General features: G+C 42.5%; 1 protein-coding gene across 1 annotated transcript in view; it reads left to right on the top strand.

Annotated features, from left to right (window-relative positions):
* DOCK10 (dedicator of cytokinesis 10) overlaps nucleotides 1-26785 on the top strand; it is a 286066-nt gene that overhangs the window by 253186 nt on the left and 6095 nt on the right. The window contains exons 48-53 of the mRNA XM_006890320.1: nucleotides 2216-2322; nucleotides 4676-4798; nucleotides 5358-5471; nucleotides 13683-13829; nucleotides 17348-17558; nucleotides 21109-21299. Coding sequence (XP_006890382.1) covers nucleotides 2216-2322; nucleotides 4676-4798; nucleotides 5358-5471; nucleotides 13683-13829; nucleotides 17348-17558; nucleotides 21109-21299 — 893 coding nt within the window. The remainder of the gene's footprint in view (nucleotides 1-2215; nucleotides 2323-4675; nucleotides 4799-5357; nucleotides 5472-13682; nucleotides 13830-17347; nucleotides 17559-21108; nucleotides 21300-26785) is intronic.

Genomic DNA, 26785 nt, shown 5'->3' with positions numbered 1-26785 from the left:
CTGTCCAGTATTTAGGAAGTTCAGTGTACTGAAAACTCCCCTGCAAATAGAATTCTGTGTTCACTAGGTTAGTATTAGGAGAAATACTCCTTATTTTGCTATCAGTCTACATGCATTTTGCCCTGGGGATTCCAACCAGAAAATTGATATAAAATGTTTTAAAAGGATCCATTTTTTTTAAAAAAAGGTTAATGTTTTCTACTCTGTGGAATGACCATTTTAAGTGGCAAATGTGACAAAATTGCAAATCCACTCTCCTCACTCATTACGCTTGAGCTGGAGCTGACTCATAGCTGACCTCAAGTAGGACGTCAAAGGCTGGACACTGCTCTTTCTCCTGTGAAGTTCCTGGGGAGTTTAAACTGCCTCCGGGTTAACAGTCCAGCTCCCTGTGGGCGCCTCGCCAGAGCTCCTGTGCTCAGAATAAAACACTCTCATCAATCTCCAGTCGGCTTGTAGCTGAGCCTCCTCTGGGTTTTCCGCTACTTTAAGTTGCTCAAGAAGAGACGGGCCATCTGTATTCCACAGAGCCACCGGTGGACTTGAACCTTCAGAGAAGTGACACCTTTGAATCAGCAGCACAGCTCTGTACCCGCTAGGCATCCAGAGCTCCCGTTCGGTCTAAGACTGAAGACACACATATAACATGTGTATTGTTGCTGCTGTGTATGTCGACTCGGAACCTGCTCATAGCTGATCCAGCTTTGGGATTTCAGAGGCTGTGACTCACACAGGAGATTGTCCATTGTTCTCTCATGGGGCATCTGGTGGATTCAAACCTTTGGATGCCTCTGGGTTGGCAGTGTAACTCCTTATCACACGTCACCATAGTGCCCTAATATGTGTGGTGGTGGTGTTTACAGTAGAGTCAGAACTGACCCATAGCTGACCTTCCAGTGGGTTTTCAGAGGCAGTTAATCACACACAGAGCAGCTAGTAGCTTCGAACTGTGTGCCTTTGGGATTGCAGCACAGCTTCTTACCACTAGGCCACCAAAGCTCCGTACTATGTGTGTAGAACTGTATAATAAACATGTTCTGTCTTACTTTTTTTGAAAAGCAGTATAAACTGATTTTAAGAATCCTAACATAATAAGGTGTTTGTGGCATAGATTTCCTGTCATTAAAAATTACTCATTTTCGATGACTGATTAAAAAAAATTATATAACAATGAAAAGAGTTGTTCTAGGTGAAACAAAATCAGCAGTATAATTGATATATTTAATTTCTGTTTTCTTGCAAGAACGTGTTCAAACACAAGGTGCTAATGAATTGCAGTGTATTTGAGAGCACTGTCTAAACATTCAAAACTTCATGGAAAGCTTGTTGTTAGCAGCAGAAATAAGCCCTTAGATTTTAAAGAAGAGAAGCCCAGGCCAAATATAAGTGGACAGTAATTGAAATATTTTTGAAACATAATTGGTCTCTTCTTTAAAGTTAGTGTAGATTGCAATGGACTTTTCAAATAAGATGTGAGAATCCAGTGGTCCAAATGAACTGTGAGACAATGAAGTCACTTGTGGGAGGGCCCTGGGGAACGTGCCCCCATCGTTCCATCCTCCTCAAGGGCAGGTCTCCCTCTGACCTGTTCCACACTTTCTGTTTAACTTTGTTTTTAAAGACTGATCATCAGACGCCTCATCATTTTCTTTACTGTGACTTTCCTTCTCATCTGTTTTCAGCCATCATTTGATACCATAAAATTCCATAAAGATTATTCCAAATTCAAGATGAAGAATAAGTAAATAAATAAAGAAGGAACTTGATAAAATTGGGTGTCAGTGTAAGAGCCAGTGGGAACGTACATCCCAATAAGTTGAACTCTCAATAATCAAGCATGATTAAGTCCACATGTTCAGAGATAAGGTTATATTGCAATATAACACACTCTTTGAGAAAAAGGTATGTGCATTCAGTGAACTTTAGGGAAGATGGTCATTTGTGATGCTGGTGGCTGAGCGGTAAGAAACTGTGCAATACTGATTGGGGTGGTGGGAATGAATGTGTCGGAGATGGTGAGATTAGCACAGGATAAAGCAACGTTTAGGGCTCTTGTCCATAGGGTCGCTATGAATCGCAAGTGACTCAACGGCACATAACAACAACAATCACTTGTAACATCATGAAGCGGAACATTAGCTAGCCCAAGCATAATTTGGCTCATATAAATAATTATGTCATTTTTATTATTTTTGTTGTTGTTGTTCCTCCAAAGGCATGTTCTCCATGGGCTGGCCAGCTTTTCTGAGCATCACACCAAATATAAAAGAAGAAGGAGCAATGAAAGAAGATTCAGGAATGCAGGATACACCATACAATGAGGTGAGACCAAGTTCTATCTTGTTGGTATGTACCCTCGAGTCATCTGTGACTTCAGATGACCCTGTGAACATGGCTCTGAGCCCTCACCGTCCTCACCATCTTGGACACGCTTGAGCCCATTGTTACAGTCACTGTGACAGTCTGTTCTGTTAGGGATCTTCCTCTCTTAGGCTGCACCTCCACCTTTCCAAATGTGACGTCCTCCTCCAAGGATGGTCCCCTCCTCACATCATGCCCAGATGTGAGATGAAATGTCACATCCAAGCCTCTGAGGAGCTCTCTCGGTTGCACTTCCTCAAAGACAGACTTATTGATTCTTTTGTCATTCGATGGAATATTCTGTACTCTTTGCCAAAACCACAACCCAAAGGCATTGATTCTTCTTCTGTTGTCATTACTCATTGTCCAGCTTTTATATCCATAGCAAGCAGTTGAAATCATGGCTTGAATCAGGCACACCTTAGTCTATAGGCTTGCATCACTGCTCTTTAGTACTCCAGAAACGTCCCTGACAGCAGATTTTCCCATTGTGATATGTCTGTTGATTTGTTCCTTCTGGTACCAGGAGTGTTAAATGTGGATCCAAGCTAGATGAAATTACTGACAATTTCAGTCTCTTCTCTATCTATCATGATGTCGCCTGTTGGCCTGGTGATGAGGACTTTTGTTCTCTTGATGTTGTTGTCGTATAACCCATATTAAAGGCTGTAGTCCTTGTCACAGTAATCAGGCAGTTCTGGTGGCCTAGTGAGTAAGGAGTTATGTTGCCAACCCAAAGGCACATAGTTCGAATCTAACCAGCTGCTCCGTGGGAGAAAGATGGATGACCTCATGCAGTGTGATTTACAGCCTCTGAAAACCCAGTGGCACCTAACTACAGTAGCACACAATAACTGAGTAAAAATGTGCATTGGACAATAACAGTAAGTCAAATGTGAAGAAAAGGAAGAAGAACTGATTCATATGTGAGAAAAGCTTACTCCACACTTTGTCTTAATTAAGCAACATCAAAGTAAGCCAGAATTAGCTGTTCTTAGACTCCGTGGGAAGAAAGATGAGAATCTAGCTCCCTTTGGCGAAGATGAGGCAAATTGATACAGTGACTGCAAGCGTGGACTGTGTTCAAAGGAGACCCCTTCTTGCACGTTCTCTAAGGCCAGTTTGTTGTTGTTGTTGTTGTTGTTGTTGTTATGTTGTTATGTGCCGTCGAGTCGCTTGCGACTCATAGCGACCCTATGTACAACAGCCCTAAACTCCACTCTGTCCTGTGCCAATCGCACTGTCTCTGACACTCCCATCCCAATTATCCCAGTCACTGAATCAATCCACCTCATAGAGGGCCTTCCCCTCCTGCACTGTCCCTCCACCCTCCCAAGCATGATGTCCTTCTCCAAGGACCGGTCTCTCCTCACAACATGTCCAAAGTATGTTAGGCCAGTTTGTTAGAGAACATAAAATAACAATACGATGACATGTGTCTCTCATATTTTGGACATGTCATCAGGAAGGGCTATTCACTGGAGAAGGACATCATGCTAGTTGAAATATCAGTCTCTGAAAAAGAAGTAGCCCCTCAAGAAGGTGGACTAACATTGTGTGTGTAATACTAGTCTCAACTATTGCAGTAATTGTGAAGATTTAATGAGCATATATGAGAGAGATTAGAATTCTTATAAGAGGGGCATTAGTAAAACTGTAGAGAGTTGGAGCAGTGTAGGATGTAACAAGTTACACTGCTAACCCGAAGGCAGTTAGCCCCCACCAGAGGCTCTGCAGGGAAAGATGGGCAGTTTCCTTTATTATTTATCTGATGAAGGGTTGCTGGGAGCCAGGATTGACTCAGTGGCATTGAGTTTGAGGTTATTTATGTGTTTTGGTTAAAACTATGGACTAGGTTTTAACATTTCATAGGATAATAAAAGGTCAAGTGGAAGAAGGCTCGTGTAAGTATAGCAGCAACAAGAGGGCAGAAGGTCTTAGAAGGATGGTGTAGTGTGGTATGGTTAAATTGCAAAGGCAGTGGCAAGGGATCAAAGTCAATGGCAGGGGATCAAAGAAGACACAAGAAAGGGAGGTTCGTGTCTGGTTGTGGAGCTTCTTGAATGCAAGGTTGAGGTTTGGACAGAGGGTCCTAGACATTCAACTTCCTACAAAGCTTTAAGGCATCAGACATCTCATTGCCTATTTTAAGGTGAAAGTTGACCTTGACAATGACATTGATAGCCAATTGAAAAAGGGAAAATAAGGTTAACCAGAGAGCTATAGACAGACCAATGAACTATTTTGAAACCAAACTAGTTATAAGCCGTTATGTTAACCTCGTGAAATCTTGTTTTGATGTGTTAAATCACAGAATATCCTGGTGGAACAGTTGTACATGTGTGTGGAGTTCCTCTGGAAGTCTGAGAGATATGAACTCATCGCTGACGTCAACAAGCCCATCATTGCTGTCTTCGAAAAGCAGAGAGACTTCAAAGTATGTGTCACAAACACCTGTTGTTGCTGTTGTTGTTATGTGCCATCGAGTCGCTTGTGACTCATAGCGACCCTATGTACAACAGCCCTAAACCCTGCTCTATCCTGTGCCAGTCGCACTGCCTCTGACACACCCATCCCGATTACCCCAGTCACTGAATTAATCCACCTCATAGAGGGTCTTCCCCTCCTGTGCTGTCCCTCTACTCTACCCAGCATGATGTCCCTCTCCAAGGACCTGTTCCTCCTTGCAACATGTCCAAAGTATGTCAGACGAAGCCCCAGAATCCTTGCCTCCAAGGAGCAGCTTGATTTAACCCTCTCTAGGATGAATCTGTTTGGCAGTCCATGATACATTCAATACTCTTCTCCAGCACCACAGGTCAAAGGCGTCAATTCTCCTTCTGTCCTCCATAGTCATTGTCCAGCTCTCTGATGCATAACAAACAAGTTAAATAAAGCACCCTGCACTAAACTGGTGAATTACTGATGATTTCCAAAAGTAGAGAACTCATTTCTTCAGTGTCATAATCATCTTCATGTAACCTTTCTGCTTTCAGAAATTATCCGATCTCTACTACGACATCCACCGGTCGTACCTGAAAGTGGCAGAGGTGGTAAACTCCGAGAAGCGGTTGTTTGGTCGCTATTACCGTGTGGCCTTTTATGGGCAGGTAAGTTCACTGGAAGCAGCACGGTCTCTAAAACCTGATGCTGTATTTCATGCTTTATGTGCCACTGGACTTGGCTGTGTGGTTCTGGAAATATCAGAGTGTTCTGAATGTTTCTCTGGGTGTGATGACGTGGAAGTATCCCAAATGGAAGAACAAATGAGCAGAGACGTCCCTGAGCTCTTTCTTTCAGATGGAGCTGGGAGCAAGGATTCCTCACTTCTTGGAGAAGGAAGATGATAATATCTTCCTTATTTTCCATCATCCCCAATTTCCCAGTTTGTACAAAATTCTCTAATTGTGGCTTTATGTCACAGCAAAGTAAAATTCACATGGAAACAATCACTTTATAGGAAATTTAGAAGATGAGGCTTCCCACATCAAGATCTGAAACTTTCCACTAAATAGTCATACAATTTCTTTTCTTCTCCTTTAGCACAGTTTTTAGGTGTAATAATTGATGATCTGTGTCCTCTACTGCTGGTTAATGTCATTTTCTAGTATCTTTCTCAGCTTGCTATGTAAAACGGGAACAAAACTGAAATGAATAGACTGCCATAGCATCGCCCTTAAGGAGTGATGTCTAACTGTGAATACCTCCTAAATGGAATATACTCAGCACCATCCTGTTTCTTTCGGGAAGGCTCGTAACACTATTATTCTCGGCAGAATCATTTCGCAGTATTACCCTTGTAGATAAGAATTCCACTCTTTGAGCTCTGTAGTTGGAAACGCTCCCAGACTTCTTCACCCCATTGTTTCTCCTTCATGCATAAGCTGTGTTGGGGAAAGGGCAGTTACATTGGGGAATTGTAAATAATGTTATAAAACAAAATGTGAGTGAATGACCAGATGAAAAACCAATGTAATTTGTAAGCTTCCACACAAATCACAATAATAATGAAATCTGAAAGGACAAAAAAGTAATGTTGCGATTATAGCTTCCTGCTCTCATGAGAGACTTTTAAGACTCTAAGTGACAGAGTCGAATTCATGTTGGTTGTTCTAGATCATTCCCTGTGATGTCTTTTGAAAAATATCTTCTCCACCACCACCTCCCCCAATCATCAAAGCCCACTGTAAAATGAAGACCTGAATTAATAAAGATAGCGGATGTTTACCTGACAAAGCAAGCCTTAATTATCACAGTATCATTCACCACTCAGATTTCCCTCAGGGCGCATAGGAGGGTAGTTGCAGGAATGGATTACCAGTAGTAGTAGTAGTCGTAGTCGTAGTAATAGTAATAGTAATAGTAACAGTAGTAATTATTAGTTATTAGTAAGATGACAGAAGCTCAAGTTGTGTTTAGTTTACTAATCTGTAGTAAACAGTTTCACCCGAGTTCCTGTGGTACATCACTCACTCCTAGTTTAGTAAGTAAATGCAATTAAATCCCCGTATCTCTTGCCTTCTATACGCTAGTATATACTGTGCTTTCTGGTCCATTTTCTCCTGAGGACAAAAACATGGAGGGACAGTCTAGAGAAAAAAAAAAAAAGCAGGCATTTTTCTGGGTCCAAGGAATGGAATCTGAACTGATGATGTCTAGTAACATAAGAGAGAAATCAGAGAATCTGAAGGAGAGTTTAAAAGAAACAATTAGAGACCTAGCCAAAATATTAACAAGAAAAGTGGCAGGGGAAAAAATCCTTATATATTTAGTCATTTTTAATATATATATTATACATAAAATAATTACATATACTTTAGGCATGTTATAAAGAGGGGCCAGTCCTTGGAAAAAGTCGCTGGGAAAGAAAAAGAGGAAGACTGTCAACAAGCTAGAGTGCCCTGGTGACTGTCACAGTGTTGTTGTGGTTGTTGTTGTGGTTGTTAGGTGCCGGTAAGTCAAGTTCATAGTTAAAATGGCTCATAGTCACTGTGTGAACAACAGACCTGAACTGTGGTCTCTCCTGCACCGTCCTTATCATCCCAGACACACTTGAGCCCATTGCTGCAGTCACTGTGTCAATCCGTCTGGTTGAGGGTCTTCCTCTCTTGTGTTGACCCTCCACCTTTCCAAGCATGATGTCCCTCTCCAAGGAACTGCCTCTCCTAACAAGAAGCCCAACATACTTTGGACATATTGTAGGAAGAGACACCGGTCTTTGGAGAAGGCCATCATGCTTGGGAGGGTGGAGACACAGTGCAGGAGGGCAAGACCCTCCATGAGGTGGATTGATTCAGTGCCTGGGATAATCGGGATGGGAGTGTCAGAGACAGTGCGATTGGCACAGGACAGAGCAGAGTTTAGAGCTGTTGTACATAGGGTCGCTATGAGTCGCAAACGACTCAATGGCACATAACGACGACAACAACAACAAGAAGGCCAAAGTATGTGGGACAAAGCTTCGTCATCCCTGCCTCTGAGGAGCACTCTGAGTGCGCTTTCTCCAAAACCTATCTATTTGTTCTTTTGCCAATCTGTGGGATAGTCAGGACTCTTCTCCAGTTCCCTCCTGGAGCATATCAGGAATGCTGAGGATGGTGCAGGATGGGACAAGGTTCAGATCTGTGGTTCTTAGGTTTGCTATGACTTGATGGCACATAACAACAACATATATACATGTTATCTATAAAACAAATATACATGTGGATAGCCAGAGGTGGGTGAGTTTAATCTGCGGCCCTCAGGTCTGGTTTTAATTGTTTTGGTCAAACATCCTTCTAAGTGGTATAGCACTGGTCTGTCCATTTGCTGTACAGAGGTAACTCATGGTTGCTGTGATGCTAAACACTGTGACACTGATGTGTCAAACGTGGTAATGGTTACCCATGGTGGACACTGTTTGGTGGAACTCCCCAATTAAAACAAGCTTGGAAGCAGGAGTGGCATCCACTTCCGAAATAGTCTGCCTCTGAAAACTCTATGAACTTGGAGAAATGATGAAAGTTATACAAGTGTTCTGGTCTTTCATTCATAGGGTCGCTATGAGTCATTTACGTCTCAATGACAATTAACAAAAACGATAGATTAGATAGATAGATAGATAGATAGATAGATAGATAGATAGAGAGATAGATAGATAGGTAGACAGGCAGACACATACATAAACAAACACACACACATATTGGAAAATAGAGGTGAGAGGTGAAGGTTGCAGGGGTAAAGATAGAGTTTCAAGGGGGAAAGCGCAGATTGCTTGAACAGCACCAGATTCAGTCACATACAGTATATGTGTTTGGCTAACCAGGGCTTAACTCTGCCAAAGCTCAGGTCAGCTTTCCAACAGAAAAGTCATGAACTTATTTTTTATTCATTAATAACTTCTGTTATTATTATTATTATATTTTTACTCATGATCATGAAAAAGCAGATTGTTTGCCTGGTGGTTTCCCTCAGTCTACACCTAGGATATAAGTCGATAAGCGAGTTGAAATAGATTGTGCTGCTTATCAGCTGGGTTTTAATGCCGATATTTGCTCTTTTCTTCCTTTGGTGTTGGTGGCTGCAGGCTGTGGTAAGTTTCTTCTCTCTCTGTCTCCTGCCCTCCCTTCATTTTGCATGCTCTAATAGTCCTCACATCTCCATCCACATGGTTAGACTGAACCATAACATTTTGGTGCAAATTTTGATTCAAAGAGTGATCTAATCCTGCTCCCATTCATTTTTTAGTCATTCTGCATTTCTTGAACTAAATTAGGTTTCTTCCAGCTAACAGAATTACAAAAACGGTATCTTTTCCTTTTTGTGTATTATCTTTCTACCCAAAGGTAATCTGAGAGTTTACTTCCTCAGAGATTAGTGTGAATACTCCTTATTTCAAATATAAGGAGCTCTGGTGATGGTAAGGAGTTGCTCTGCCAATCCAAAGGCATTCAGTTCTAATCCACCAGCTGTTCCATGGGAAAAGATGGCCAGTCTCTTCCAGTGCAGTTTACAACCTTTGAAAATGTGCTGGAGGGTCAGCTATGAGTCGGTTCCAACTTGATGGCATATAACAGCAACAATATTTAAAACATATAAATAGTTCAGTATTGAAGTTTGCCGACTCACTTCCAGTTACTATAAATTAAATCCTAATTAGACCATGGTGGTTGGAATTTTAGAGTTGGAAAGACAATTATAGAGGTTTACTTCCCAAGAGTGTTGAAAAGACCCCACCTTTTACCAAAAGAGTATTTTGGAGAGAAGGAACTTGCTGGTGGCAAGCTCTTTTCTCAGGAATAATGGGAACGATCAAAGTGCACATCCCAACACACAAGGTAGACAGTGGAATAAATCTTTACTTTGTCAATCTCAAGAAAAGAAAGAAAGAAAGAAAGGAAAAAAGTGATGTTCTAAACTTCAAGAACAAACCAAAGTAGAAAAAGCTGGTAACATCTAGGCCTTTAAGACTAGAAATTGCTTGGGCCATATGAAATTGCCTTTAACCAATCTTTTTTTTTTTTTAACCTACAAAATTGGCAACTTCATATGGTTGAGTTTCACTGTTGGAGAAGCTGAAAAGCTCCTCAAAATGCTGCACGTTGTACAGATTCACTCTGCTTATTTGTCTAGCTCACACATTTTTATAATTCTTTAAAATCTTTCCCCTTACCTACCATACCAATATTTTCTGCCTTCATTTTTACAGCTGGGGGTCTTGGGTCCTTAATTCATCTACTAAAAGAATGCTGGAAAAACTCCTGTACTAAATTGGCCCCGGGAGATAACGGGGTTGGATGGAGGGGACTGAGTTTCAAATGACTTAACTTTTTCTTTTTCCAGATGCCTCAGTAAAGTGGAATGACTGTATGCCTTTGCTCTTTTTATTTTTGTTTGTTTGTTTTAATGCTGCCAGTATTCTCAGTTGTCATTTATCTTTATAAAAAAATTCAACCTGGGCAAATGATTTTACTACATTTGCAAACCTGAGAGCATTCCTTCTCTGTCTCCCCCCACCCCTTCAATGTCATTCAGTCTTTACCTGCTCAGGATCTCACTGGGTGTCCAAGGCTGTAAATCACCTGGGAAAATGTTGCCCGTATTTCTCCCTCTAAACTGCTAGTGGATCTGAACCACCAGAACTTTCAGCCTTGGAGTTAGCTGCACAGCTCTCAGGACTCTGCCACCAAAGTTCCCACCCATCTCTGAACACAGCAACCTCTAATTTTAAGCACTTGCTCACTCTGAACAATCGGAACTCATCAAGGTTGTCCTGATTAGAACCTCAGTCATCTTTGCCCAAATGATATCCGCTGTTGTCTCTCCTGAGACACTCCATGTGTGTGGTGAGCTATAGAACTCAGCAGTAGACAGTGCACATCTCCTCACATTTGATAATATACACCAAACGGACTTGAACGTTCCCCCCAGAACATGTACAGAAATAACTTCTTTTTCATGATAGCACTTGAGGTCCCTGCAAAAGAGCACTTCTTAACATCTAAATTAATGCCACACAGTGTGTTATTACAAAGAGTGTGGTGGTGTTTGTTGTTGTGGACACAGCGCACAACTTTGTAAATAATTATAGATATTATAGGAATATAATTTACAATAGGTTCTTTTCATCCACTTGGGTCTTTGGCAACTTATTTTAGCATGTTGTAGGACCAGTGTTTTAGTGTATGGTATATATATAGGTTAGGATATATAACATATAACACCAAGTCCTTGTCTTCCGTTTTGGACTTGGATGATGCAGCTGGGCTCTGTACGATGGTGCTCTGGTTTTGGTGGAGTATCTGTGTGGATTATTTTATTGTTTTTATTTAAGCCCTTTGTTTAGAGTCAGCAATACCTCCAGGTGGATACTTGTATTTAAGGCCAACCCCTTGTCACCATTTTGGAGACCAGGTGAAGCGACTGGACTCAATATGATGGGCTCTCTTGTTTTGGTTGAGGGTCAGTGTGGAATGTTTTGTTGTTTTGGTTTTTTATCTAAGGCTCTTGTTTAGAGTCAATAAGACCTCCTGGAGAACCCTTGTAGTTAAAAGTTGGGCCTGAGGGATTATATTTTAATCCCTTGCTACTATATTTTGGAGGAACATTCTTCTAAATTGTACAGCACTCTTCTGTCAATTTGCTGCACGGAGGTAATCTGGGTTTGCAGTGATGCTGAACCTTGTACCATTGGTGTCTCAAATGCCATAACGGCTGCCCATGGTGGACAATGTTTGGTGGAGCTCCCAGTTTTAAGACAAGTTTGGAAGCAAGAGTGGCATCCACTTCCTGAACAACGTGCCTCTGGAAACTCTATGAGCTTGGAGAAACGATAGTTCTAGAAAGGCCTCAGGTCTTTTGTTCATAGAGTCGCTACGAGTCATGTGCAACTCTATGGCAATCAACAACAGCACAGGTTAGAATATTTAACATTAATTGCACTAAGTGCACTTAATTGCATTAAGTGCAATGACCTGGATATTAGAAAACTGATTTCACTGCAGGAACCTTGAAAATGCAACCTCTGTGTGTGTGGCATGAAATTTCTAATGCAGCAGCTGGCATCATGGCTCTGGAAGTATTCCACACAGGTGACTGTAGAAAGCATCCTCGGCAAGTGCTCATTTCCAGAGTAATGAAATGAATGTCATGATCAAACGACAGCTGTAGTCAAGGACGTTCTTAGACACTGATATTCATGAAAGGAACAAGGCAATTCCCGCTGCATATTTGCAAAACCTGAATACCCCTGGAATTAAATCAATTAAAACAACGCTGGTCACTGTTCCCTGAAGGATATATATCCATGATTCTCAAATATGCCTTCCTTTGTATGAATGGATCTCAGAATTTTGACCAAAACCTTTTGGCATGAAGTGAAAGAAGCATGTTTAGCTTGAAAATTATTATCTCCGTTTTGTTATTCAAGATCCTTATACTTCTTTATACTTGCTCTTGGATCCGTATACTCCTTCTACAATAATGGTTCTATACAACATTTATCCTGTGGGACTGAGTTCGTTCACTCAGCGTAATGCTCTCCAGTCCCTCTCAAGTTAGGTAATAATTTACAAAATCATTGCTCCTGCATGCTGCTTCATAGTATTCCATTGTGTGAATGTACCATAAATTGTAAATCCATTCGTTTGTGGTTGGACATTTGGGCTGTTTCTATGTTCTTGCGATGATGAATAATGCTGTTATGAACCCTGGTGTACAAATCTCCACTTGGACGTCAGTTCTGATTTTCTCAGGGTATATTCCAAGTAGTGAAATAGCTTGGTCATATGGAATTTCTGTGTTCAGCTTTTTGAGGAAGCACCAAACTGCCTTTCATAATGGTTGTACTATTTTACAATCCCACCAACAATGTATAAGAGTTCATATCTTTCCACATCCTCTCCTACATTTATTACTTGCTGCCCTGTTAAACTTTGCCACTGTTACTGGAGTGAAATGGTGCCTCATTGTGGCTTTGATTTGCATCTCTCGTATTGCCAGTGGTTTAGAGCATTTCTTCATGTGTCTGTTTGCCATTCAGATATCTTCCTCTGTGAAAATTCTTTCTATGTCAAAACCTCTGGGACACAGCTAAGGCAGTCCTCAGGGGGCAGTTCATAACAATTACAAAATATATTGCATTTCTAAAGTACCATTCTTTGGAAAGAGACATCATGCTTGGAAAGATGGAAGGTCAGTGAAGGAGAGGAAGGCCCCCCCAAAGAGATAGACTGACTCAGTGACTGCAGCAGTGGGCTTAAGTGTATTAGAAATAGGGAGGATGGCACAGGATAGGACAGGGTTCAGATCTGTTTTTTGTAGGGTTGTCTGTATGTTCTGTTGTGACAATGTTACAAAGTATTATGGTTTTCTTTTAAAATCATGTGGAATGTATATTTGAGTCACCTAGGAACTTTTCCAAGCTACACAATGTGTCTCATGCTAGCTTGAAGGATGTATATAGATTGTCTTAACAAAAAATGATATGGCTCTTTGAGTAGTGCCGTGATTGTTCTCAATTTTGTGTTTTACCCCAAACGTCCACATGGGCAAACTTCCTCATAAATCATGCAAGCCAGTAATCCCATTCATTTCCACAAACAGCAATATGCATAAAGTACTTCAGAGATTATTGGAGCTGACAAGGTAAGACCTGTACTAATACCAGATTCTAACATAATAGTTTTAATTTTTTTTAACCTCATTCTCTTCTAGTTTTACATTTACAGGATTCCTTGGATGACGAATAAAAACTTGGCATTTTTTAAGTGATTTTTTTGGTCTTGTGATATTTATGTGACGTTCTAGATTAAAGTCTGGTGATCACGATCTCTCTCCCATAGGGCTTTTTTGAAGAAGAAGAGGGCAAGGAGTATATTTATAAAGAGCCCAAGCTAACAGGCCTCTCTGAGATTTCCCAAAGGCTTCTGAAGCTCTACGCGGATAAATTCGGGGCAGACAATGTGAAGATCATCCAGGACTCCAACAAGGTACATGAAAATCAACGTCCGTGCCAGTAACCAGAGCTCACCGATGGCTGGGGAAACTCTCTTTAATGAAATACTTGGCCTCACTGAAAAATCACCACCTTAACTAGATGTTTGTTTACCATAGTGGTTGGTTGGTTGGTTGGTAATGTCATTTTGTCAAAAATAAAAGGGTGCTCATCCACGTGATCTTAGGTATTTTATAAAACAGTTTTCTAAATGGTATATTTCTTCCATCTCTATCATTTATGTGTGGGTAGCCATCAAAGCCTTTCAATAGCAAATTGAAAGTCAAAGAGATCTTTGAGGACTTGAAAACTGTAGTTTTGAAATACGTTTTGTTGTTTTATCCTCACATTAGACTACACAGAATCTTCTAATCTCTCTCTCTTTTTTTTTTTTTATTCAGCCTAACTCCCCTGGCCTACCTCTGGTAGCCTAGTGAGTAAGAAATTGTACTGTTAAACGAAGGCTTGTTTTTGTTGTTATGTGCCACTGAGTCGCTCTAAACCCTGTTCTAACCCTTGCCAATCTTACTGTCTCCGACTCGCCTATCCACATTACCCCAGTGACGGAATCGATCCATCTCATCCAGACTCTTCCTCTCCTGCACGGTCCCTCCACTCTCCCAAGTATGACGTCCCTCTCTAAGGACTGGTCCCTTCTTCAACAGGACCAAAGTATGTCAGATGAAGCTTCAGAATCCTTGCCTCCAAGGATCAGCCTGAACTCACCCTCTCCAGGTTGAACTTGTTTGTTCTAACAGTCCATGATATATTCAATACTCTTTTCCAGCACCACAGCTCAAAGGCATCAACTCTGCTTCTATCATCCCTAGTCATTGTCCAACTCTCTGGTGCATAGCAAGTAATGGCAAAGACCATGGCCTGGGTCAAGCGCACCTTTATCTCCAGACTGACATCATTGCTCCTCAGTACCTTGGGGAGGTCTCTGACAGAAGACATTCCCAATGTAATTTTTCTTTTCATTTCCTGGCTGCTGGTACCAAGAGTCTTGATTGTAGAGCCAAGCAAACTGAAGCTGTCAACAATCTCAGTATCTTCACCATCTATCATGATGCTGCCAATCAGCCCAGTGACAAGATCCACCAGCTGTTCCATGGAAGAATGCTGGGCAGTCTCCTCCTGTGCAGTTTACTGCCTCCGAAAAACCTACTGGAACATCAGCTGAGTCAGTTCTGCGTGAAGAGCACACAACAACAACATATCTAATAGGATTTAGCACAGCTCTGCTCATTGCCATTGTGTTACAGCCAACTTATAACTGACCCTCCAGCCAGCTTTCAGAGGTTGTAAAGGACATGGGGGAGGCTGCCCATCTTTCTTCCGAGGACCCACGGGTGGATCGCAGCACCCTTTAGATCAGCAGCACGCCTCCCCACAGACCCTGCCACAGAAGCTGCCCTCGTACATGCAGTGCCTCTGCCTTCTGCCGCTGACAGTTCCCGTGGGGCCAAGAAGAAGAGGAGGACGGGCACAGAGCTCATTCAGTAGCATGCAGTGAGTGTAACTGGGAAGACCAGGTCCACCTTACACAGTGAAACTCTCTAGAACAGCCCATTCTTGTTTAGGCCACACTTCACAGACGAGGGGAGGTTTGGTCTGTGAATTGAAGAGTGAGGAGAAGTTTACTGGAAGCAGAGGGCATTTGAGAAGCACCAGTGTGTACGACAGCACAACTAAATTAAAGGGAGATCTTTGCTTAGACAATAGCAGATCTCAGGAGACAGAGATGGAAAAGCTGGTTGGTGCCAGTTGTGTAAGGTCTGCTTGCTTCTTCCTGTTCTCTTACAAAGCTGGTATTTAGAAAATTGTAGAAATGAGATCACTGTGAGCCAGAAAACTGTTTAAAATGGATATGTGATTAGGTATTATTGTCATGACAGGAGTCTTGAAGGCTTTACAGTGTAGTGGGCTTGTGAGGAAGAATTGCATAGCAATGAAAGAGCTTTTCTTTTTCTTGTCAAGGAGAAGAGTGAATTGGGGGAAAGGGGTGGGCAGAGAGAAAAGTACAACAATGGATGACTGGAAACTCTAAATCTCTGTAAACTTTCATTAAAATTAATTAAAAAAAAGAAATGAGGTCACTGAGCTTGAGTTGAAGTTGAGAATATTACCTTTGGGAGCTTGAAAGCTGCAGATATGTTTTCCCTTCAAGGGAGGCAGATGTGTAATCACTCACGCCGTGGTATTCCTAAGTAGAAAATGGGTAGAGTTCTGGGTGAAAGGCCAAAGCTGGGGTCAAAACAACTGACATCTCCATTTCACCACAGGTGATGTTGTAGAACTTAGCTGACCAACCTCGACCTCCATTTTTTTTCAACTGTGACATGGTTACTATTTTCCACCTTACAATATTTTATTAGTGGCATCACTAATACAATTGTGAGCTTTCTCAAATTTCCTGAATTGGATGAATATTCAGTGGATGGACAGATGAGGAGAGAGAAGAGAAGTTTGTAAGATTTTTAAGCACCGTATTAAAGGTACTAAAAATCATCTCATGGAGCCTTGAAGGATGTGTCCTGGGATTCCCCGTATATATTCTGTGCTGTTTCTCCAAGATATCACCTTTTAATTCACCTCAAAAGCATATGAAAACTGGACCATGAATAAAAAACACTGAAAAATAATTGCTGCTTTCACATAATGGTGGTGGGAAAGTATATCCTGGGCTGCCAGGGGAAGGGTCAGCTCTGGTTTGAAAGAGCAGCTAGCACGCTCCTTAGATATGGGGACAGGCAGCTTTATCTTACCTGCTCCGTGTATATTACCAGGAAGGACTTGTCTCTGGAGAAGATACCATATTTGCTGAAGTTGTAGGTCAACAAAAAAGAGCAACAACCTCAAAAAGATAAATTGGCTTCAACAACAGTCATGAACTTAGCAATGATTTTGAGAAGGTACGGGAGAGGCTGGTGTCTCATTCTCATGCACAGCATCACTCTGAGTCAAAGCCCATTCCTCCAGGGGTATCGACCAAGACCCTTGAAAAAGTTACAAAGTCATTTAGAAACATTTATTATGTCAAATTATTTATTAAAGAGGGAGGAAAACCTTGAGAAATGAAAAATAAAAATAGATGAAACTATGTGATGGACCGTTGACTAGACTAGAGTAACACCCACCTTATTACAAGCTCAAGTTCTAATCTCAGTTTAGCTAAATCATAAAGGGTCAAAGAGGTATGCTTGTGATTCAAGACGTTTGCCTTTTGGACCAAGGTTATTGGACAATCATTACAGAAAGCAGAATAGGTGAACATGAGTATTTTTATTGCAGAATTTCAGCATCGGGAGAGACAGTTCCTACCTCTCTTCTAACTGCTGGAGCCCAGAGCCGCCCTTTCTGAAATCCTGTCCAGCCTTGAAATTACAGGGGTGCCCGTTTTTCTCCCAGGGGCACAAGACAGCATTTTGAGATCGAACAGGGAATACAAAGCTTCTTGCAGTTACTCCACAGCTCACTACTTTTTCTTTGCCCATGTGTCACTCACTACAGGTCAACCCCAAGGATCTGGACCCCAAGTATGCCTACATCCAGGTGACCTACGTGACGCCATTCTTTGAGGAGAAGGAGATAGAGGACCGGAAGACGGATTTTGAAATGCATCACAACATCAATCGCTTCGTGTTTGAGACGCCCTTCACGCTCTCGGGGAAGAAGCACGGCGGAGTGGAGGAACAGTGCAAACGTAGGACCATCCTCACAAGTAGGTGAAGCTGCAGGCGTGAGATCGTACTTCAAGGCTGGGTCTTCCATTGGGTGAAAAGCAGTAACATAACCAAAGTGTCCTAACTTACAAACAGTGGTCTGGAGGAGCAGATTCGTAGGAGCACTATATGCAGTCTGTGATGAAAGTTCCTGGGTGGTGCAATTGACCTGCAGGCCCAGCTGCTAATTGAAAGGTTGGAGGTTTGAGTCCACCCAAAAGAACCTCAGAATAAAGCCTTATTGCATAGAGACTGTTGAGGAGCCTTGGGAGTAGAATGCATCTCTGTCACACGCCTCTGAGGGTGACAGGCAGAGCGAGACCCTTGGGAAGCCATCCAGAGGGGAAGCTGTCACTGGAGTTACTTTACCCAGCTCTTCCCTTCCGATCTCATCATCGTCAGGGCCAAGTGGTCCAGGTTTTGGGGAAAGCATTCTCTAACTTCCTCTCCTTTCTCCCTTAAGCTACCTCCATTGTCCCTTCAGACTTCTTATTGTAGTACTGTACCGTCGAGTCAGAACTGACTCGCAGCTGACCAACCTGCAGGGGTTTTCAGAGGCAGTAAACCACACTGGAGAAGATTACCCATCTTTCTCCCATGGAACAGCTGCTGGATTTGAACCACGCACCATGGCATTGGCAGCGTGATTCCTTCCACCAAAGCACCAGTAGCTCTCATAATTCTGTGCTTTTAGGCAGAATTCTGAACAACTTTGGGATTCGAATTACTCATCTGTGAAATGTGTGCAGACAGTGCTCTCTTCTGCCCCTCCCAGACCTTGTGAGATCTATGAGTTAGTACAGTCCTTACACCGGCTCACCATGCATTCAGTGCATGGCCATTAACTGACACTCAAAATAAATAAAACATGAATCTTGTGTTCAGCCTGTTTGCAGCCTGGTGGGGAAAAGAGCCAAGTACATCGGCAGTGCCAGGGGGTCACAGCGTGAGGATGAGGTCAGACCACCAGCAGGGGTTCCTGGGACTGACTGAGGGAGCAGGAGATGAACGAAGGGAATCTGGAGGCAATTCTATTTCAGCTGCTTGAGACATAAGCTGTACTAGGTTATTCCACAGCCCGAGAGAGGAATAGGATAGCTAAACTATAACAAACATCCACCTTAAAACAACATATCCAAGGGGAGCTCTGGTGGCCTAGTGGTAAGGAGCTGCAACTACAATCCCAGAGGTGCACGGTTCGAATCCACCAGATGCTCTGCCGGGGAAGGAGGGACAATCTCCTCCTGTACCAGTCAGATCTGATTTGACGGTACACTCACACAAAAATAATAAATAAAATTTAAAAAATTATTTAAAAAAACATATCCAGAAATTCTATAATATGATAGCTAATTATAAGAAACATCCACCTTACGGTGTGGCACTTTCTCAAAAAATTGCAAATAGAGATACCATTTGACCCAGCAATCCCATTACTGGGAATATACCCCAGAGAGACCATGTCTGCCATCCAAGCAGATATATGCACACCCATGTTTATTGCAGCTTTGTTTACAATAGCAAAGAGTTGGAAGCAGCCTAAGGACCCATCAACAAATGAATGGATAGAGAAGCTGTGGTATATCCACACAATGGAATGCTACGCAGCATTGAAAAACAAGGAACTCATGCAATATTATTCAAAGTGGGTGACCCTGGGGGACATTATGCTGAGTGAAATATCTCAGTCACAAAGGGACAAATATTGCATGGTGCCACTGTTGTAGAATGGGTCTGACATCAGGGTGGGGGTATGACAGAAAAAACTGGATAAATTATGTATATTGTATTGAAACAGATGAGGGAAAGAACAGATTAGAAGTGATATATGATTGAGTATTATGGTTAGCACAGGAATCCAGAATTAAGGTTGCATAGAGAAGTGTACTCGGGGTGGGGGGTGGGGGGAAGGGACGTGGGAATTGTATACTAATGAAGGAATTTTGTTTTCTTTTTTTTTTCTCTCTTCGGAGGGGGAAGTGAGCTGGTGGGGAGGGGTGGGCAGGGAGAAAATTGCGGCAATGAATGAATGGAAATCCAAATCCTCTGTAAAAAAAAAAAAGAAACATCCATCTTAAAACAACATATCCAGAAATTCTGTAATACTTTTTTTAAACAAAGCTTCTCTCTCTTATCTCTTCCCTTTTCTCTCTGCCTCTCTCTGTCTCTCTGTCTCTATCCCTGTCGCTGAGCTGGAATCAACTCATAAGTTCTCCTTCTCTCTTTCTGCTTGTCATTTAGTTGGAAGCAACACATAGATGACCCTCCACTGGGTTTCTGCGGCTGTGAATCACATAGGAAGAAATTGCCCATCTATTTCCCGCTGAGCCCTGAGTGGATTTGAACCACCAGAGAGGTGTGGCCTTTGAATTGGAACTGCAATTCCCTGGAAACCATGCCACTTAGAGCTCCCTAAAGCTCTTGTATTCTATTCCAAACTCCTGAATCAATCCTGTTGTTTAATCGATTACACTTCTGGTGCCCCTATAGGAAAGAGTAGAATCGTCCCCATACGGTGTCCAGAATGCAGTCTTTACCAAAACAGACTGCTTTGTCCTCCCAGGAGCAGCGGATGAGTTTGAGGCACCTAACTTTTGATTGCAGCCAGACTCGTAAGTGCTGCACCACCAGAGATCCTTACAATACATACTAAACGCCAAAGCCAAGCAAACAGACATGACTGAGTCATTTCTGACTCATGGTGACCCTCCCCCAGATCTCCGAGCTATACATCTTGACGGGAGACCACCACCCATCTATCTCCAGGAGCAGCTAGTGGATCCAAACAGCCCACTTTTTGGATAGCAGCCCAATGACACATTACACCACTAAAGTTCTTATATAGCCAAGCATTCATTATTGTGTTTGGTGTAGCTTTTTATGGGAATCAAATATTGCTAAAAAGAGCTAGAATTTCTTTTTTAAAGTTTTTATTGGTTTTCATTCAATAATCCATTTGCATTGTGTTTCATTCACATATATTGTGTTCCATACAATCCCTCATTTACATTGTGTTTCATAAAATCATTCATAGACTCTGTATCCCATATAAAGTCGTTACCACTAATCTGTCTGCACCATCTTCTTAAGAAGAGCTATAATGGTTTTTAATCTTGAGAGACTAAAGGTTCGTCCCTGAGGATGAGATAACAAAGAGAAAGAACATCTTCAAACCAAGTGACTGGGCAAGAACAAGGCTATGTGAGAGGGTGTGACGCGTGGGAGGAAAAACAGCTTATAAATACAAATAACTAGGAACTGTGAGAAGGTGGGGCACGTAGGAGGAGAAACAGCTCATCAACACAAATAAGTAGGAACTGTGAGAGGGTGAGGTGCATAGGAGGAAAAAACAGCTCATCAACACAAATAACTAGGAACTGTGAGGGTGTGGCACGTAGGAGGGAAAAAAAAGCTCTTGAATAGAAATAACACGCAGAGTAGCATGAGCTCCGTGGAATGAAAAGACACGAGATCCTTTGAGGGTTAAGGGAATGTTTGACTCTTCACTAATTGTCCACTTTTGAATCCCCCCCTGTCACCTCTGTGCAGCAAGCCACTTATTCCCCTACGTGAAGAAAAGGATTCAAGTCGTCAGCCAGTCAAGCACTGAATTGAACCCCATTGAAGTGGCCATTGACGAAATGTCCAAGAAGGTCTCAGAGCTCAATCAGCTTTGCACCACGGAAGATGTGGACATGATCAGACTGCAGCTGAAACTCCAGGGAAGCGTGAGTGTGAAGGTGAGTGGGCCCCACAGTTAAGGCAGCGCCCTTAGGATGGTTTTATACTAAAGATGTAAGAAGCATTTTTCTGGTTTTGGTCCACAGTGCTAAGACCTTCCTGTGGGTTCTTAAAATACATGTTGAGGCTCTCAGAGGCCTCCCTAAAATATGCCTTTCTTAGGTTTGCTGTTGTGAACCCTGGAGTGTTTCCTTGGCTTCAATCTTTCTAGAAACTCATTGCCAGGGTTCACCGAACCTACCGACCTTTTGGTTAGGGACCCCTCGGGATTTGAAATGAACTGTGTTTTTTCTCTCTTCTAATCTGGGAAAAATCAGCCCTATAACCCTGTAAAGGAAATGAACAGATAAGCCTCTCTCTCTCGTGCACTTGGCAATAGGAACCTTATCAAACTGTTCAAAGACAAATTCTAAAGAGATTCACTACTTCATAATGTGGTCTGCAGTGTTTCAGTGCCGGGGTCTTAAAAGGAATGAGGTGTCAGTTCTCTGGAAGGGACTGGGAATATATTAGATAAATTTGCAAGAGTATGATTCAAACTCTAAAGCTCATCGCTGTTGAGTCAGACCTGTCAGAACTGACTCAGAGATGACCTCCCAGCGGGCTTTCAGGAAGTTGTGAGTCACAGGAGAAGACTTTCCCTCTTCCACAGAACCACTAGTGACTGAAACAATCAGGGAGGCACTTCCTTTGCGTTGGCAGCTCAAGACCTTACACCCCACAAACACCACCAGAACTCCCTAAAAATCTAATTAGTGTTCAGGAAAACCACCAAGGGCTGATTTAAGAGTTAGCAACACTGCAGAGCCATTAACTATCACAGGGTCGCTATGTGTCCTTTGCAACTCGATGGCACCTAACACCACCAAACAGCAGACATAAAGCTGTAAGGAGAACGCAAGACTGATGGAAGGCAGACAGGGCACCCTGAGTGCTGCCTCATGCCACAAAGGTGTGCCTTTTACTGGACAGTTAAAAGGATTCACCTCTGGGCTGCATACCCTGACAAGGAGATCTCCAAAATTCAGAAATGAGTATAATAATAGTTCTTTTTTCAGAAATAAGGCAAAATCTATGATGAACAGAATTTTAATATTTTAAGCAAAGACAGGGTCAATCCTAGTGCTCAGCTAAGCTGGGTTTGTGCCTCAGACAAAGGATGAACCGTCCAGCACCTGCCTATTCCAGTGCTGACCTCTCTCTCCTTCTCACCTACCCATCTCATCTCTGTGTCGTTTACTGTCTGATCCCAGCAAAAAAGCCAGGAAACCAGAGTGCTGTCCTTATGGTCCACAGGAGACAGTGTCCCTGAGCACAGATCTGTGGGGAGAAGAGGGCAGGTGATTTGGTAGAACACCAAATGCCTGCACGCCCCTTGCCACCCACTGCACTGGCCATGCCTGTGGTCCTGGGCATCTCAAAATTCTTCAGAAAGGTGTGGCTTGCCTCTTCCTTTCTCTTATTCATTCCAAAATCAAGAGTCAAATGGAAGGTTGTATGTGGTAGGTGGTACAGCCTCTCCTTCAGTATGAGGCTATTTCTTCATTAGGTGAGCATAAATTGAGCCTGGCAATAATAAATCATCTAATAAATAAGCCCTTGGAAGTAAATCCCACTGAGTCCCACGGCCAGGTGGAATATTGTGAACATAGTTTTAATCTAGGATGGTATGTCCATCACTACCATTTCCGCCTGTCTTTAATTCAGAGTGATTAATGAGCAGATCAGATAATTTCTTTCATAAATATTAATTCAAGTAAATGTACTTGGATAGATAAAAACAAATCTTTCCCACCACAGATAATATGCAGATAAAAGTCTAAAATAAGTACACAAACAGGACTAAAATACCAAGTGAGCAAGAGTGTATTATGTGGTTCAGATGGACCTCTAGCCATTGTCACTGTTAGGGACTATCAGTTCAAGTGCAGCTCATAGCAACCTTGTGAACAGGAGATCTGAACCCCATCCTATCCCGTGCCCTCTTTATGGTCTCTGGCACACTTGAGCCCATTGCGGAAGAAGTTAATGTTCAGTCCGTCTTGTTGAAGGTCTTCCTCTCCTTTCACTGTCCTTCCTTTCCAAGCATGATGTCTCTTTTCAAGGGTGGTGGTGGTTAAGTGTCATCATTGAGTTGACAACTTATAGTGACCTTATGAGCAATAGCTCTGAACCCTGACCTATGTTGTGCCAGTCTCCTGTCTCTGACACAGTCATTGTGTCAATTCATCTCATCCAGAGTCTTTCCCTCCTGTGCTGTCTCTCCTCCCTTCCAAGCATGATGGCCTCCTCCGAGGACTGGCTTGCATGAGCAGCACCGAGTGTTCTGGGATTCCTGCTCTTCTCAATGTTAGCCAAAATCGGTTGTGATCCATGCAGTCGGATGCTTTTGCATGGCAAATAAAATGTAAGTAGACTTTCTCCTGGTACTCTGTACTTTCAGCCAAGATCTATCTGACATTGGCAGTAATGTCCCTAGTGCCATGGCCTTCTCTAAACCCAGTTTGCACTTCTGGAAATTCTCTGTTGATGTACTGTTTCAGTCTTTTGGGGCTACTCTTCAGTAGGATTTTGCCTGCATGTGAAATTAGTGATATTGTTCGATAATTTCCACACGCTGTTGGATGATTATTTCGAGTGGGTATAAATACAGATCACTTACAGGCAGTTGGCCAGGTAGTCATGCTCCAGATTTCTTGGCACAACCTGTTGAGGATGTCCAGGTCAACTTCTGTTTGCTGAAATATATCAGTCGCTATTCCATCAATACCTGGGGCCACCTTATTTGCCAGTTCCTTCACAGCAGCTTGAACGTCCTCTTTCTTCACCTTTGCATCTTGATTCTATTTTGTTGGATGAAGTTTTTCGGTGTCAGCCAATTTTGTTTGAAAGAGTGACTCTATATACTGCTTCCGTCTTCCATCAGTGCTTCCTGGATCATTCACTGTTCTGCCTATGACTTCTTTAAGTACTGAAACTCAGTTTTAATTTGTTCTTCAGTTCCTTCAGCTTAAGAAATTCTGAGAAGCGAGCTCGTCTCTTCATTTTCCTACTCCTGCTCTTTACACATTTTGTTATAATAATTTGCTTTGTCTTCCTGAACTGAAATCTTCTGTTCAGCTCCTTAACTTCTTCATGTCTTCCCTTTGCTTTGGCTTCTTGGCGCTCTAGTGCAATATTCAGAGTCTCTTCTGACATCCATTCTGGTCTTTTCTTCTTCCTCTGTCCTCGTAATGACCTCTCATTTTTCCTGGCTGATAGTCTTGATATCCTTCCACAGCTCATAGGTCTTCATTCATTAGTGTTCACGCCTCAAGCCTGTTCCTGAGATGGTTTTAAAATTCAGATGGGGTAACCTCAAGCTCATATTTTGGTTCTTGTGGATTTGGTTTTGTTTTTTTAGCTTCAGTTTGAACTTGTAAAGGAGTCAGTACCTGGCCTAGTTCTCACAGCTGATATTGAGTTTCTCCAAAAATTCTTCCCACAGATGTAATTGATCTGATTCCTGTGTAGACCATCAGGTGAGGTCTGTTTGTATAGTTGCCAGTTGTGTTTTTTATAAAAGGTATTTGCAATGAATAAATCATTGACTATACAAACTTCTATCATTCTATCTCCAGCCTCGTTTCTGTCACCAGGTCAGTATTCTCCAGCTACTGATCTTTCTTCCCTATTCTCAACTTCTACATTCCAGATGCCCATTATTATTAATGCATCTTGGATGCATGTTTGATCAACTTCTGAGTGCAGCAATTGGTAGCAGTTTTCTGTTTGCTCCTCTTTGGCTCTAGTCGCTGGTGCATATATTCGAACAGTAGTGGTATTAACAGGTCTCCCTTGTATGTGTGTGAATACTGTCCTATCATTCACTAATAGTATTTCAGAATTAGTCTAGAAATGGTCTTTTTGGCTATGAATGTAATCCCATATTCCTCTCTTTTTCATTTCCGGTGTAGTAAGTCATATGATTGTCTGATTGAGAATGGCCAATCTGTTCTCAGCTCTCCAAAGCCTAGTATGTCAATATTTATGATCCACTTCTTCTTTAACAGTGTCCAGTTTCCCTCCATTCATACATCTTAGAGTCCACATTCTAATTATTAGTGGCTGATTGCAACTGTTCCTGTTCATTTTGTGTTTCCCAGGAAGAAGGCTTAGCCTCCAATGTGTTTCTACTAGTCTAAGTATCATAGTGTTTCTGAAGGCAAGTTACTTCAGAAGTGGATGGCCAGTCATTCTTCCTAGTCTGTCCTAATTTGGATTCTCAACTTTAGTCCAGTATCTGAGAAACACTTTACCCAGAATAGCCAGCGAAAGACACTTTCCCATTACAAAATTGTCAGATTCACTCTTGGTCCCTCTCCTACTTTGGTGCAGGAGCTCTGGTGGCCTAGTAATTATAAGCTGCACTGCAATCGCAGAAGCACCTGGTTCAAATCCACTAGCTGGTCCGTGGAAAAAGGATGGACAGTCTCCTGCGATTAATTGCCTCTGAAAGCTCACTGGAGGGTCAGCTATGGGTCGGTTCCAACTCGATGACACACACCAACCACCAATGAACAACGTGTCCAAAGTGAGACACAGCTTCCCCGCCTTTGCCTTAAGGAGCACTATGCCTGTGTCTTCTCCAAGATGTGCAAAGGTTGTTCTGCTGAGCTGCTAATCAAAAGGGTGGCTATTGAGCCCAACCAGAGGCACCTTTCAAGAAAGAGCTTACCGTTTACTTCTGATAAACCAGCTATTGAAAACACTGACACACATATGTCACCATGACTCAGGGTCCAATCAGTGACAACTGGACACTGAACACGGATAACAAGAGAGGAATGCATGCCTTTGAGCTGTGGTGTTAGATAAGAATGCGAAATATCACGTGGAATTAATGTAAGACAAAAATTAATGTAAGACAGAAGAATTACTGTCTATGTCTTGGAGTAAGTGCAGCTGGTGCTCCCTGGAGGTAAAGACAGTGACACTTCTCCTCCCGTACTTTGGACACGTTCCTAGGAGAGGCTGTTCCTTGGAAAGAGACGTTGCTTGGAAAGATGAAGGGTCAGCATATGAAAAGAAGGCCCCAGTGAGACGGACTCACACAGTGACTTCAGCGGTGGGTTCTAGTGTGCCAGAGATGAGAAGGATAGGCGGGGTTCTGGTCTGCTGTTCGTTGGGTCACTATGACTCGTATCTGAAGTCCGTAGAACCCAACAACAGTAGAAAGGACAGAGCTCAGATCTGATGTCCATAGAGTCGCTATGAGTGGCACTAGACTTCCTAGCCTCTAACAGGAGTCAGTTACTGAGAGGAAGCTGAGGAAGTAGGCTGTAGGGAGCTGCACCATGAACTCAGAAAGGGTGCCACCTCTGTTGGTTCCAGCTCCCCAGTCACTCGGCGGGGGAAAGAGACTCTGTCTGCCCCTGAGGGCTTTACCATCTCTGAAGACTGGCTGGAGGGTCAGTGCCGCGTCAGTTTTGAAGGCAGTGACTAA

Source organism: Elephantulus edwardii, unplaced genomic scaffold (genome assembly GCF_000299155.1).
Source record: "Elephantulus edwardii isolate Elephantulus edwardi_28Jun2011 unplaced genomic scaffold, EleEdw1.0 scaffold00087, whole genome shotgun sequence".
Lineage (NCBI taxonomy): Eukaryota > Metazoa > Chordata > Mammalia > Macroscelidea > Macroscelididae > Elephantulus > Elephantulus edwardii.
The sequence above is the reverse complement of the archived record's forward strand: the minus strand, read 5'-3'. Positions and strand labels throughout refer to the sequence as shown.